Source organism: Haliaeetus leucocephalus, unplaced genomic scaffold, assembly GCF_000737465.1.
Source record: "Haliaeetus leucocephalus isolate CR32 unplaced genomic scaffold, Haliaeetus_leucocephalus-4.0 Scaffold177, whole genome shotgun sequence".
Taxonomy (NCBI): domain Eukaryota; kingdom Metazoa; phylum Chordata; class Aves; order Accipitriformes; family Accipitridae; genus Haliaeetus; species Haliaeetus leucocephalus.
This window is the reverse complement of record NW_010972613.1, coordinates 751,367-766,349: the sequence shown is the minus strand read 5'-3', so window position 1 is coordinate 766,349 and position 14,983 is coordinate 751,367. Positions and strand designations below refer to the sequence as shown.

General features: G+C 49.8%; 1 protein-coding gene across 3 annotated transcripts in view; it reads left to right on the top strand.

Moving 5' to 3' along the window:
• Positions 1-1,260: 1,260 nt before the first annotated feature.
• EPS8L2 (EPS8-like 2) overlaps positions 1,261-14,983 on the top strand; it is a 43,302-nt gene continuing 29,579 nt past the window's right edge. The window contains exons 1-2 of one of the 3 annotated variants that reach the window (XM_010564316.1): positions 1,261-1,426; positions 1,745-1,800. In XM_010564316.1, the coding sequence (XP_010562618.1) occupies positions 1,752-1,800 (49 nt within the window). In that variant the 5' untranslated portion in view covers positions 1,261-1,426; positions 1,745-1,751. Of the gene's footprint in view, positions 1,427-1,531; positions 1,574-1,692; positions 1,801-14,983 lie in introns of those variants that run through there. The other 2 variants (XM_010564317.1, XM_010564314.1) reach the window with 2 other exon arrangements.

Genomic DNA, 14,983 nt, shown 5'->3' with positions numbered 1-14,983 from the left:
CCCTGCTATACTGTAAGCAGGGTTGCTTTGCTAGAAAAAGATGTGCTGAAATACCACAAAGTCGGGGTGTTCCTGGAAGGGGCGGGCAAGAGGGGAGAGGTGGAAATAGGTTTTGGAAAGGCATCCTGGGATGTGTCATCTTCAGCCCAGGTCAGAGCTGTGACAGGTGTCTGAGCCACGGGGCAGAGAGTGGCAAGAAAACCCCATTGTCCTTGCCTGACCGCTCTCATCTGCCCACGCTGCTGCTTGGAGACCCCAAATCAGAGGTGGGGAGGGCAGCACACACACAGATAAATCATCTGATAGTGTGGTTTTTAGTCACTAACCCTGTCTCTTCTGCTTCTGCTGCAGTTGCCTGTCCTGTGAAGCGACATGAGTCTCAAGGGATCCCTCAGCAGCAATCCTGGCTCATCAAAGTAAGGATCTCTATGGTGGGCTTCCTCCATCTCATGGCTGAGCACCACCACGCCTACCTACCAGCCGTGGGGATGCTCCTAGCAGTCCCACTTGTCCCCCAAATCCCTGGTCTTTGTTTCACCCTTCCTGGGCACCTCACAAGCTGTGGCCATAGCCAGCATCACTGCCTCAAACCTCATGTGCTCTGCGTGCTGTGGCTTGGTAATGCTGCATTAGGTGCAGAGAGAGGAGCCTCTTCACCTGTGGCTTGGGGGCTTTGGCAGCCCACGGCAGTTTCCCAGTGGAGCCAGAGCCATCAGCTCTCTCGCTCCTTCCTGCACGCTCCTGGCCTCTGGAGAGCAGGGTGTAGGTGTATGAGCACTGTGAACTACTGCCTGCCCTCAGGGGGACATGGTGACAGAGCAGAAAGTAGCCGCTGGCCACCAACTGGCTCACTGCACCATGCAGGACAGCCAGACCACAGTGCCTGAAACCCTGAGGTCCTGCTTTGATCCTCCTCTGCCAGGCCTAGCTGGAGAAAACACTCTTACCTCCTGGCTGCACACTCCTACGCACAACCCAGGCATGGGGGTGGGGGGCCCACAGGGGATGTAACCCACACTTAGAGACCTGACACCCCAAAACTCAAGTGTTTACATGCACTTACGTCCTTCCACATTTTTACATGGGACACGTTCTACATCTAAGCACCTGCCTTCAAGGGCTCTGAACAACCTGATCTAGTTGAAGATGTCCCATCTCATTGCAGGGGGGGTTGGACTAGATGACCTTTAAAGGTCCCTTCCAACCCCAACGATTCTATGATTCCATGATCTCAAAAGAGTCCACTAATAAGGGATCTTAGTCTCGGCACTTACACTGCCTCAGGTTCAGGTGGACTCAGGTATCACATGGAGGGGTCTCCATTTACCTGCGGTGCTTCCAGTCACAAACACACTTATCGCTCACTGGGAGCCACTGTCCAGCCCCTCCAAAAGCAATGTCCTTCCAGGGGATACTGTGCGTGAAAGTAACTCTAGTGGGGACAGACCTAGATGGGCTCCTCTGTCTCCTGTTTCCAGCTGCTGGGTTTAGTGACATGTGCCTGTGGTGTGGATGACAGCTAGGGTTGCAGAGGGAGCCGCCAGCACGGTTAGACAAGCAAATGTTTTGCCTGGTAATTTGGAGTCACACCACATCTGATGGACATGATGAGGAGGGCAGGGCTGGTCCCTCTTGGGACAGCTGCAGAGCTGCTGTGCTGATTATCGCATGAGCTGCAGTGTGAAAGCAGATGTTAAAAAGATCTGGGAGCTGATGGTTTATTTGTACCTTCTTTCTTTTACAGTGGCAGCATGGGCAGAGCAGACGGAGCCGCCAAGCTGAGCGCAAAGGACCTGTATGGTAAGTTGTGCCTACGAACACATCTAAGGTTTCCTATAGCAAAAGCACTTCTGGAGATCTGGACACGGCTCTTGGGGAGTTTTAGGCTGGAACTCAATCAAAGCCATGTGAATCCAGACCTGCATACGCAACAGGCTGGCCTGACATGGCAGCAAAAAGGCACCTTGCCTCTGTGCCACTGCCTCCCATGCTGGGGACAGCTATGATTTTTTGAGAACAGACAAGCTATGCAGAACATTGCTTCCCCTCACCCCCACCCATCACCCAGATCCTCTCCAGTTATGTTAGCAAGATAACCTGATAAAGGGCCTAACAAAAGAAAGACTGTCCTCAGCAGGTTAATGATTATAATCTTTTTAACTACTCAGTGAACCATGAAAACTCCAGTGCCCTTTGGCTCTTTGGAAGTAGAGGGAATTGGTAGGATGGGTGCTTGTGCAAAGCCTGATATGCAGCTTGGTTATAAACCACCCCAGCTCCAGGGGAGCCAGAGAGTCACTGGGTGAAGAGCCATAGAGAACATTTAGGTACCAATAACAGTGATTCCTGATCTTAGCAGCTCTCTTAACGTACCCCAGGTGAAGACTTGGCCTGTGGGGTGGGCAGAACAAGCAGAAAGTTGTGTGAGAAGTCACCTCCCTCAGTCACTCTCTGGATAAGAAGATGGGGTTTTGTCTGGGGGAACACTAGCAGCTTTTGAGGAGTCCAAGCCTGCAAACTCTCACACCTGAGAGCTGTCGATTTGCTTGGTTGATGCTTTCATTGGGTACGAACAGGCTATGTGTGACCCTTGTTGGAGAGCTTGTATTTGATAAGAAATCTCCCTTTGCAGCTAGGAGGTGAGGGTGGTTTATTTGTCCCTGGGAAGTGACTTTGGTTGCTGAACAGTTTTGGCTGGAGGTTTATCAGTGTGGAGTGGCCTGGGGCAGTGTCCCACAAGTGACCTATCTTGCCTGGAGAGAAGTGGTTGCTGGTGGGAAGGCAGGGGCTGTACTTAATGGATGAAGTGTTAAAAGTCATTGTTAACTTCGATTAGCTGCAAAGAAGGGAAACATGGGAATAAAGGTAGAACAGAAATTTGGTGCTACTGGCTGGGGCTATTTGTGGCGTGGATGCTGCATGATGGGCAGGTGCCAAGTGGGGGTTTGAACTGTGTCAGTCACTTGTCTGGAGATGAAATGACACATGATAAGCCTAGAAAGAAGCAAGGGGATGAGGCATGGAAAAGTTTGGGTGCTGCTCCACTTTGCACACAGGACTGCTAGTTCAGATGAGCTCCTCCTACCTCTAACAGCGTAATTTCTTTTGCTGTGCACTGAACGCTCCTGCAGATCTGATCAGAGGCAGAAAGCTTATAGTTGCAAGGTAAATAAAGACTCACTGCAAGGTAAACAGAGAGCCCTACAGAGACACGTAAAAACGAAACAGAGAGCTGACAACTGTGTTGAACCCATCCCTTAGCAGCACCATAATCACATAATCAAGGTTAGCACCCATGGGCAGAGGCAGCCCAGAGCTCTGAATTGTCAGGGTTTCAGGGTGGGATCTAACTGTGAGTGCAAGGACGGCGAGTAGGGACCACCTCACAATGCCTCCACCGCAAAATCTAGCAAAGGGAAAGGCTGGCAAACTGCCTTTAAAACAAACACAGTTTTTCAAATAAGTCATTTTCAACACTGAGTTATATCTTTTAAATTTGTTTGTATGGACACACCCCAAAAGCAAATTTCACTGGAGATGGGACCTCTCTGACCAAATTCCATCAAACCTTAAATGAAGACCATAAGTCCATGGGCCAAATCCTGAAAAGGAGTAAATCAGCTGCCTGTTATTTCCCTGCCACCTCTGAAGCACAGTATGAGGTCTGCAGTCATTTACTGCATAAATCAGTGGCTGTTGGATGGCTCAGCCCAGCACTGCTCCAGTACATCCACAGGGTTTTTGCTTGGCAGAACTTGAAACCCGCCCCACTAATTCAGCATGTCATTATCAAAGGACACTCAGCATGTGTTAAACCAATATTTAAATGTCTGGGTCCTCTTCGCACTCGGATCCTCCCTCCCCCAACATTAATTTCTGCTGTGAGCTGGCACATTTGGGGATGGAGGGCAGGCAAGAACTAAAATTCCAGGGAGAATTATGTTTCATAATGAAACAAATCACATCAAGCTGAGCTGGCCTTGATTATGTGATTACAATGCTGCTAAGGGACGTTCAGAGCTTACAAGACTCTTCCTATTTCCATTCTTCTCCAGTGTAATCAGGCTGGACCCTCAGCCTGTGTACACTGCCAGGCTTCTAAAGAAATTAGTGCAATGACTCCCAAATTCACAGCACACAGACATCTGCTGCATTTAAAGCTTGCTGGGTAATGTACACAGATGCTCCAATGCACAGATGTCTAAATATTATTCCTAGGTGAACGAGGCCTTGGTTTTAGCTTTCTTAAGATGTTTTTTTCTACAATAGAGTGCCTCTCACCACACAGCAGGTATGGGAGGAAGGATGGTACGTACTGAACCATTAGTTCAGGTACTTGGGCTCTAAATGCTAACCCAGCCTGAGCCTTCATTACTGGCCTAACATGACAGGAATGCCAACTGTAGGGACACGACTGCTATCTGAGGGCTGAGGTGTCCCCAGTATCAACAGGGACTTACTGGCAGTATTAAAGCCACCTCAGGTGAGACCCTGGAAAGTGATATTTAAAAGCGTCATAGTGAGGCTGAAGCAGAGCAGCAGCTCCAGGCTGCGTACAGAAAGTCAGCTGGATGACAGAGGTTTATACTGGTGGGGTGTCTGTTCTGGGGGGTTCATGGACATAGTGTGAAACTCACAGGGCCACACAGGACACAGCCTGTGGGGTCAGAAAGGTGGCTGCCCTGGTGTCACCCTCTACCTGCTGTAATTGCCTTGATCATCAAGTACGTGGCATCCCACTGTGCCTTCCAAGCACAGTGGGATGCAGAGAGATATGCAAAGTCACCAGGGAATTCTGCAAAGAAATGGGCTTAAAGCCCTGAACTATCTTATCCCAGCTCTGTCCCTACCAGAGTTTTGATCAGAGTTGGATATGCTTTCTAGGTGCTCAGCTGTCCTCGGTGGAGTTTTCCGGCTGTCATGGGAGCAGGATACTCATCCTTTCCTCCCCCCCTTAGCAAACCAGCATCACATTTGCTCAGCTCCACATTCTGGAAGAGTCTGTGGCTGCCTGCACAGAGTGAGCCCCAGCTCCGCTGGCAGCAGGGGGAATGGCTGGCACCTATCAAGTTGCCACCTTACTCAATGCACAGCAACCAGCTGAATAAATGTTAATGCATACCATAAATAAATTAAGCTGCTTCTCCCCTTACTGGCATCTGTTCTGAGCCTAGATGAAAGCCTGCGGGAGGGGGAGGAAACCAGTGTGGCTCCAGCAGAAGCCAAGGGAAGGTCTGGGAGGAAGTGTTTCTGCATAGCGCTTCCCACAGCAGGCTTCTCCCACCCCTTTCTGTGGTGACACCCAGGTGGGCTTCAGGAGGTGTTCATCTAAGCTGCTTTCGTGGTTGATCAGACAGCACCATCTCTCATGGCAGATTAGGCAGTGTAACCATGAGAAGCAGCATAGAGTCGAGGGCAGTTTAACGATTATGGTGGATTTCTCACAGGGCTGTAGGAAGGAAATGGCTCTGCAGCAGTGTTCAGAGCAGCCCATTTTTGTTTGGCTACTGTGTCTGTCCCTGCGGTGCTCAGCCGCTTTCCAGCACCCCTGGTCAACCCCTCAGGTGTCTTTGCCTCTCACTGCACAGAAGTGCCCAGCAGATCCGAAACCAGGCTGGACCCCCAGCAGGGCCACAGAGCAGAGGGGTGGGATGTGGAGGGGCACCACAGAGGTGCAAGATGCCAGCCTGGCATAAGAGCAGCTCTTGTCTCACATCCAAACCTGTGAGACCCAGCCAGTTGGCTCCAACCTGCCTGCCCTATCCTTGATACACTCATTTCTGGAAAAGACCAAAACTTGTCAGGGTACAGGGCTGGAAAAGGGATTTTGGAGCAAGAGAAACTGCCTGTAGCATGAGTTAGGCTGGATAAACAAGGTGCGGAACAGCAGCAGCCTGCAAGGAGCGATCACTTGACACTGCACGCCCCCCGTAACCCAAGAAAGGCTTCGGCGCTGTAACAGGACACGGGGCACTAACACAAAGAGAAGAGCCATTCCTGCCTGCCTGACGTGGCCCTGGACAGGTATCATCTGCCTGGGGAGCCGTGGGGAGAGGAGACTCCGTGGGCAGCGGCTGCACCCAGGAGCCACCGGCAGAGGCTTGGTGGAGGATGCTGGCCCTGGGTAGGCAGAATACGCTGATGGCAAAGGCATAAATTATCTTTAATGGTCACAGACCAACTCCTGGGAGTCTCCACAGACCTCCCTTGTCTCCCAAGGGAGCCTCCAGCCCCCAGCCATGTGGGGAGGTCTCTGAAATGAGACTTGCCAGCCCCCAGCATAGCCCCCAGACTGTCATTTCTTGCTGCCGGCTCTCCTGCACCCTCACTCGCACCCTGGGTAAGCACAACGTGAAGCAGGGCCTTGGGGTCACTGCTGTGAGATACCTGTCACAGACAAGAGTTGTGCCAACTCAAGAATGACCCCAAAAATGGAAGACACAAACATTGATTCAAGATACTCTTGCTTTCCTTAAAGCTGCATTGTAAATGTGCATTTACTATTGATGGCTCAGCACAATGACCAACAAAAGAGTCATTATTTACTATTAGTTATTGCCTGCCCAAACCATGAGCTTGTTAATTATTTCAGCTGGAGGCCATGTGGCAGTCACACTGTTATCAATGGGAGCACTGAGGCTCCAGAAGAGGGTTTGTGCACGGATTTAACACACGCTGGTATTGTCTGCAGGATACAACCCTGGCAGGAGTAGTGGCTAGAAACCTGAATTTGCTCAGCTACACTGTTGGGTTGAGAGGACCATGCACATGCCTAAACCCAAGGGGATCTGGGCAGCATCTGAACAGTGCCACGCTGGCATAAGCTCACATTTAGCACCACTGTGCCACTCCCCCCTCAGATGCACATGTATCCTCTGTGTCTTTTAGCAAAAGCTAAAAACGGAAAGCACTGGCATTCACCGAGATGATTTCTGAGGTTCGACAGCTCAGCGGGAAGGCCGGGAGTTTGGTTTTAGGCACATCTGACTCAGATGAGACATCACCCAGTGCCCTGAAGCAGGCCTGCTTTGCCATCAGTAAAGCAGTAAAACTGCAATTCTGGATAAAGCAACTTCACACTTGACTGACTGAGCAGCCATTTCCTTTAAAGCTATCGTCCCACAGGAGAGTAAAGCCTGAGATCCAGCAAAGATCAAGACTCCTTGCTGTAGAGAGGAGGAACCACTTCCCTCAGACTGCCCTGCAGTTTCCCATTTGGGAAATGACAGGGGCATGGAGAGAACTGGTGCTGACCACAGCAGTACCAACCTAACAGGGGTTTTCCAGGTCCAGTGTTTCCTGTACATACCACTCCTCCCAAGGGACCTGCTCTGCTTGCCCAAGACCTCCAGAGCACCGGACAGGGCAGACAGACACACAGGTGTCTCCAACCAGCTGCACAACCATAGCCAACACATTTCACCCTTGGGCATTGCTTTCCCCTGCTCCTGCCATTTGCCAGGACAGATTGAAAGCTGCTCAGAGGAGGGAGAGTCCGTGGATGCATTTGCCCAGTGCAATGGGACAGTAACAGGGAGCCAAAGTGCTCTTGCAGTAGGTGGAGGAAAGGCAGTGCAGTTTTCCCACATGCTGTTGCTATTTGCTACCCCGGCCCACCAGAGCCCTGGGCAGTGCTGATCACAGGTCCAAGTCAGAGCAGTGCTCAAGACATTAATTCCCCATCTCCTCTGCTGCCGGCCTTGAATAACTCCCTTGTCCTCCCCCACTGCTCCCTCAGTGCCATTTCAGCTTCTTTCTTCACGCCCCCTTTCCCACCCGAGATTCCAGCTTCAGATTACCCCAGGTCCCCTCTGATGCTGCCTTATGAGTGACCCTTTTATTCAAAGCCTTAGACATTTAACACTCCAACTGGAAACAGGGCTGGCAATAAAATGGAAAGCCAGCATTCCTGTTAGTTCCTGCAGATCAAAACCCAGTGATGGGTAAGACGGGGAACATGTAGGCTCAGGTCAGCCCTGACTGGACCTACTGGAAAGAGCAGGCTCTGCTCCGGGTGCTCCTGGCTGGAAATCCAAGTTGGCTGGGCTCAGCCCTGGCCACAGAGCTGCTTTGAAACTGCTCTGACCTGCCACAGGCAGCCCTCGTGCCTGCCTCGCAGGGCCTTTGGGACGGCACTTAGTGGCAGGGGGCTGCAGAGAGGGATCTGCCACCGACGCTGCAGTGCCCGCTCGGCATCTGCGGTGACCCTTTTTCTTTGCCACTTCAAGACTGCTGAGCACAAGTTCTCTCCTTGCATGGAGTAACTGCTCAGAGCTTATTCAGAAGAACATTTTATTAAATGGAAATGGGTTGGTGGATATGCCTAAGTACCTTAATTAATAACAACAAAAAAAGGGAAGCTTTTCATTACAATTTTTTTTTGGTCCTCAAGTAAAGCAAATTCATCAGTTTGTTTAATTAAATCAAGGTTCCCCCAATCTCACTAAATGTATTCTGACATTCAAAAAATGTCATTACCAGCTATGGGAAGTTCAGAAAACAATACTTTGGATTGTTTGGTGAAAAATAATTTGGTAGATATCTTCCAGTTCTGGTTGTAATGGAAAAAAGGAACACCTCTACCCAGGAGCTTCCCCTGCAGCTCCTCAATACCCCGATTATCTTCCACTGAGCAGCCCCTGGGTGCCTGCCCAGCAGACAGTATGCTACTGTACATACTGCCTTGCACTCCCCAGCACGCCAGACACAAACACGTAGTGTTTCTTGATGTACTCAGTCCTTGCACAATCTGGGAGGTGGTTCAGGTTTTTATTTGCTATTCTAGAGTGGGTTGTGTCTTCAGCTAATAAAACAGGAATGTGAGCACTTGGGTCTGAGCTAGTGGCAAATATTAAGCGTGCCAAAGAGGAATTCAGCCTTGTGACACCTACTAGCAGCTGCCCACAGGACACGCTATCAGGAAAGTGGCTCCTTGCTGCCACAGACCATTCATACTTCTGGCTGCTCCCAACCTCAATGAGAGCATTTTCATTCACTTCAAGAGCTTCCAGATCATGTATTAACGTGCCAGCCATGAGTGATAATTGCCCCAGCGTCACAGCCACCAATACAGACAAGCTCTGGCAGTTCAGAAAGTACCATGGTGCTAACAGTAAAACCAGACAGCTTGATGCTTCATAAGAAGCCGCAAAGATCCTTCCAGAATGGAGCTCTTCCCGTGCCAGCTGGCCACGGGGACACCCAAGCAGGGAAGTCTGTGCAACAGCAGAAGCAAGGTACGGACCTGCAGATGCCTCCCTGTCGGAAGCTCAGACGCAGCAGGTCTGTGCAGTGCACAAACCCAGATCCTTGACTAACCCTGCAGAACCTGGAGCATCCTCCCACTCAGCAAGGGAGCAGGAACCTGTTGGATCAGCAGAGCTGCACTACTGCAGATGTGCAGCCAGACTGCCAGATCAGATCTGGCCCCTGCTCAGATCCTGAGAATGGATGCTATTTCATAAGGCTGCTTTATAACACAGGCCCGGCAAGTTTGCATCATTGCCATTAGCATACAGAGGCATTTGCTGCTCTGTTCCTCCTCTGGAGGGCTGTGTCCTGACCTGTTGGTTTGGCACAAAGACTAGCTCATGCTACACTGGCAAGTTACTATAAACAGCGTGTGCACTGCTAGATAACGTATAGATAATATAAAGAATTGGCAAGCTCCAGAAGGAAATAGCCAGGACTTTCCTTAGGCTGTTCTAATGGATGTGGAGGCCCAAGACGTCGCTGGTGTGATGCAGGCAATCAAGGAGAGGTCCTTGGTCTAGTACTGCCAATGAAAACAAACCTAATCCGATACACCTTTGGTTCCTTACAGACTGCTTCACATATGACTTGTCCATCCCCCACGTTTTCTGCTGTGTCTTCTGCCCAGCAACGGCTGAAAACAAATACGGGGAGAGATGAGAGATGGGGAGGATCAGGGAGGATCCTGTGTGATAAAACTTGGTAATTAATCAGAGAAGGATGTGCATGGAAGGGAGGCTGAGGCCTTTGCAGCTCTGGTGTAGCTGGCTGCATTTGTTACAGAGGCACCCGTTTACACCATAACTGACTTTGGCCCGGCATACAGGTTTTGTTTAGAGCAGTTCAGAATGTAAAGGGATGGAAAGAGATGGTATCTTGGGACTGAGCTTTGGGATCCTGCCTGTAGAAGCCTGTAACCCCTGTGCAGCTCAGTATACCACCACAGGCACTCCCCCCGTCAGCACCAGGAAAGGACTCAAACTCCCCTGAAACACACTGGGAACAGGTAGCGTCACGGCAATCCCGAGGCCATTCTGCCCTCTCACAGACACTTAAGAAAATGCAAAAAGAGCAGAAGAAAACCGCTATAACACACTAGAAATCTGGGGAAAGCAGAGCGTGGTGGGAACACAACTCATTTGGCCTGTTTACCCCACATGCAGAGGCACAAGCATCTTCTGTGCAGAGCTGTACGGTCGTACAGCTGTAGCCCAGCAGTCAGCAGCCGTAGGTGCTTTTGGCACACTGCTCAGCTAACGTCTTTTGGCTATCTGCTTCAGGGTCAGACAAGCTGAACGCCAGAGGAGGTTGTTTCCCTCCTCCCTAGGCTGATGTTCCCCCCTGTGAATATTCACAGGCCACTTCAGAAGCTGGCAGCAGAGGCAAGGCTCAAGCCCAGGTGCCCCGTTGGGTGTCCTACCCCTACGACCACCCTTTCTCCCACCCTTGGTACCACCGGTGCGTTGTACTGGGGATGCTCTGCCCTGTTGGCTCGGCAGGGGACATACACAAAGAGAGACAAGCCCACTTCTGCCCTCCTTTGCTCTACTCTACATCCCTAGAGACTTTAACCAAGTTATTTCAGCTCTAAGCTGGTCCCAGCAGGCAGAATTTATCCTGCTAACTGATTTCTTGTGCACACAATCCACCAGGCTGAAGGGAGTGTGCACAGCCATATCCTAGCTCCCTGCAAAAAAAGGGTGTTGCATGGAAATGGGGAGGGAACTTGGCACAAAAGATGCAGTTTGGCTTCCTGGACCAAGCTGATAACCCCATCCCTCCAGGGTGTACATTGATCCTGCTTTTTTTTTTTTTCCTCATTTATTACTCTTTCATCCCTTCCACTCCTTAACATAAAGCCAAACAGGACGCTCTCCCTTCCAGCCAAGATTTTAGCCTCATCACTGGGATTTCAGCCCAGCACCCAGTTTTGAGACCTTGAGTAAAATGCACCTTGCTGCCTCTGCAGTGGTCTGAGCTTTTTCCATTTCCTCACATGGCCACTGGTGCCAGCGGGAAACATCATTCCCACAGCACTGTTTATCCGTAAGATATTGGTGATAGATAACATTCTTCAGAGAATGGCTTTACAGTTTTCCCCACACCTCTGGGTACGTGGCAAGATTAAAGCTAGCTGATTACGAAAGGACTGAACAACTGAACTGAATTCAGTTAAAGAACCATTTATAGTTTTTTTTTTTTTCCATGAAAGGGGTGTCTTAGGGCTCACTGGGCCAAATCCTTAGACGCAAGAAGTGAGACAATTTACCAGAATGTGCATGTCCCACATGGCATCCGTGCTCAAGTAATTCAAAACTTACTGGATGACCCATGCCATTCATACAACAAGTGTTTGTGCTCAGAAACGGCATGACTGAATTACCCATCATTGCTTTTTAGTGGATCACACCAGCTGCCTTCCTCCAGATGAGACAGCATCCCCATGCTATGAGTTTGGGGTTTTTTGTTGCTAGACACCCAAAGCAAGGGACAAAGCTGTATTGTTTTCCCAACTCTGGCTCTCTTGGCAGACAGAAGGGAAACAGTACAGTGGTGGTCACTGTGGGCTCATGCCAGCTTTTATCACCTTCAGATGTTTGCTGTACTAGTGCCATGGCCCTGGAGCTCTCCTTGCCCTTTGCAGCCCAGCCTGTGTTATATCCAGAGTCCTCCACTGCTACAGCTTCTAAAGGTCACAGCAGAAGATAATTCATTTAAACAGAGGTGCAGACTGGTGTCTAAGCTTTGACAGCAGCTGCCATCTAGTTTTGGGAAAATCATCACTATATTCCTGTAATGCTTATTTATCGCATGGGGATTATGCAAATTCTCTGCCTCCTGGGGCCAGGATATGGGTTGGATAACCAGTTATGGTGCTCGGGTCTTCTCCATTGCAAGACGTAGTAGAAATGCAAAGTGTCCTAGTAGGAGACGTGTCAGATAAACCGGGAGGAAATTAGCTACGGCTGCTAATGTGCCAGCGTGCATTCATTCATACAAAATTAAGCAGACAGAGGACAGGGCTGTGCAGAAGGGCAGTGTGAGAGCCACCCAGGACAAGCAACCTGTCTTCTGAAGTCTTTTCTGGCCAAGGGAGTTCACCTGTTCAATGTAAAGGATCCCCCTTGATCCATAGAGTCAAACGGCCACAGATCTCCCTGAAGGCATCATTCTGTGTGTGGCATATTCGGATCAGCCCAGCAAAACCAGAGCTAGATTTAAGCTAAGGCAAATAAAGATGCATCCATGGAAAGGTCTGCAATATTTTGCCACATTGCTTTGAAATAAACAAACCAAAAAACCCTATTTTTTTTTTAAAGCACCCATGCTTCTCAGATAGATGTAGCCTAAGACTGACTATTTTGTGATCTGCAGCCTGGATCTTTAACTCTTCCTGTGTTTAAATCAAAACTAAGCACTAGGAAAGGAGATTTCAGTGTTTTGGCACCCTGCTGTCCCCAGAAAGCCTGGCTGTTTTCAGGCCTTGTGGTTATATTTGTGGATGCCAGGAGGAAACACAAAAATAAAAGTTTCCATGGGTGTGGGGGCCAGGTAGAAGCCAACAAGACAGAAGGGATTTCAGGAGAAGGAACGAGCAGACATCTTAAAGAAAGGGACAGGAAAGAGAATATGCAGAAACACCCCCTTTCTCACCCTGGGCAGCTTCTAGGACATCATTTGAATGGCATCCTGAGACAAAATAGAGGCACTTTGTTCTAGTTCTGCAGCTTTTAAAGGTAATGCAGAAATTCCCCCAGGAAAAGGTTGCAAATGGTGAAAGGGGCCTTTGCCCTCTGAGTCAGCTTACCTCTGAGTGCAGGTGATGGGAAGTTGGCCTATGCAGAGCTCTGAGGTTTCTGCAGGTCCCCAAGATTTCCAAGGGCTTCTCTAAACATTCTCTCAGAGGTACATGCTGAGATCTGCCCTGACCATGGCACGTGCAGCTTCTCTGAGCTTGAAGGATAGGGCAAAGGCATCGGAGGGGACCCCAGAAAGTCTGTAGGCAACCAGCTGCAGCCCTGACCATTGCTACAACTCCATGGGCTGTTCTCCTACCAGAAAGCCAGTCTGGTTCTCCTACCAGAAAGCCAGCCTACAGTCTGGTAGGCTGTTCTACCAGAAACGCAGTCCTACGCTAGCCTCCCTCTGGAAACCGTGTCCCCCCAGTATACCTTCCCTTCCTTGGGGACTACCAGCTCTTGACACAGCTGTACACCCTTCCTTTCAGGGCTGGAGACATTTGCCTGTCCCAATGTAAAAACCCTTTGTTTCCAGACCGACCACTTCAGCCTTTTCCACTCCCTTTTAAAAAGGAGGGGATGGGATGTCTTAAAATCCAAATTTGACTCCATCCCACACAGACGCGGTGTTCTCATTTCCATTAGTGTCATCTATTTACACGAGAAATTCTTGGTGAGGAAATTGAGGTTACTGAGAGAAAAAAAAGTTACTCACATCAGACACGAATCCCTGCGGTGTGTGTTGCCGTGTGCCCTCTTCCAGACCTTGCCCCACATTTGAAGTAGGGCAGACTGAAATTAAAACACACAGCAAACAGAAAATGCCATTGACCCTTCAATGTGAGGCTAAGGTGGGAAGTGGCCGTGCTGAAATATTAATTAAATTTACTCAAGGTCACTCTGGAAGCTAATGGCTGAGCAGGGAGCCGTGCTGGGTGTCTGAGGTCTTTCCCCCCAAACTATCCTAATTCCACCTCTGAGTCAGCACTGGCAGTGTAAAAGGCACCGGCTCAGAGAACTGCAGTCTCTGTTAACGCCTCTGCCAGCATGCCCACCAATACATCATTTCTACTTGCGAACAGCAGCCACTTCAGGGCTACCAGGAATTAGCTGCAGAGGCAAAGCATACTGCTGTGTTTTCAGACACAGGCACAGAGACACAAGGTGCAAAGTACTTGGGTGTCCTGCCAAGCTGGTGGCACACCTCAGGCTTAAAGAGTGTTAGAAAAGTGTTAAAAAGCATTAGAAATCAGCTTCTATCAACTCTTGCCAGGCTCCGAACAGAAGCAGCAGCATCTCTTTTCGTGTTCGTTGTCTCTAGGCTACCTTTGTACGTTTAGCATGCTCCTGCAGTCACAAACAGGTTTGCTACCAGTGCTTGGCCCTGTGTCTGCGAATAAGTACCAAGAGGAGCTCAATTTAAAAGCTCTTCTCTGCTGGCCAAGGAGAAAGGTGACTACCCCAAGCTAAATCTCAAGGAAAGCAGCCCTTCGGGACAGTGCTTGCTCTGGAGGGACACCTGCTGGCAATGCCCACCCAGCCCAAGCTGCGCTTAGGGACCCACTCATCCTCCTTCCATGGAAGCCAAGTAGAAATAAAAGCATAACAGAGAAGCAAGGGGGTTCTGGGGAAGAGGTTCACACTAAAGAAGTGGAACCCAAAGCAAAAGCACGCTGCAAACCTGCACTTGTTCCAAGCTCTGATCTCAACTCCATCGCCCCTTGTGCCTGACCAGCATTTTGCCGCCCCAAACCATGGCAGGTCACGGGAGTGAAAGCACCTGACAGACACTGAGCAAGAAAACAGCATGAAAGACCCACAGTCTAACATACCTGAGAGGTTTGAGCTTGTTCAACCATAACCAGTTTTTAACCACCCTCCCTGCCAGCACTCTGATCTTAGGACAGCCAAAGAAACCCCAAATTCTCACTAAGTGTGAGCTAAATCAAATTAAGCAGAAACAGGAGCATTCCAGGGGCTAGATGGGCTGG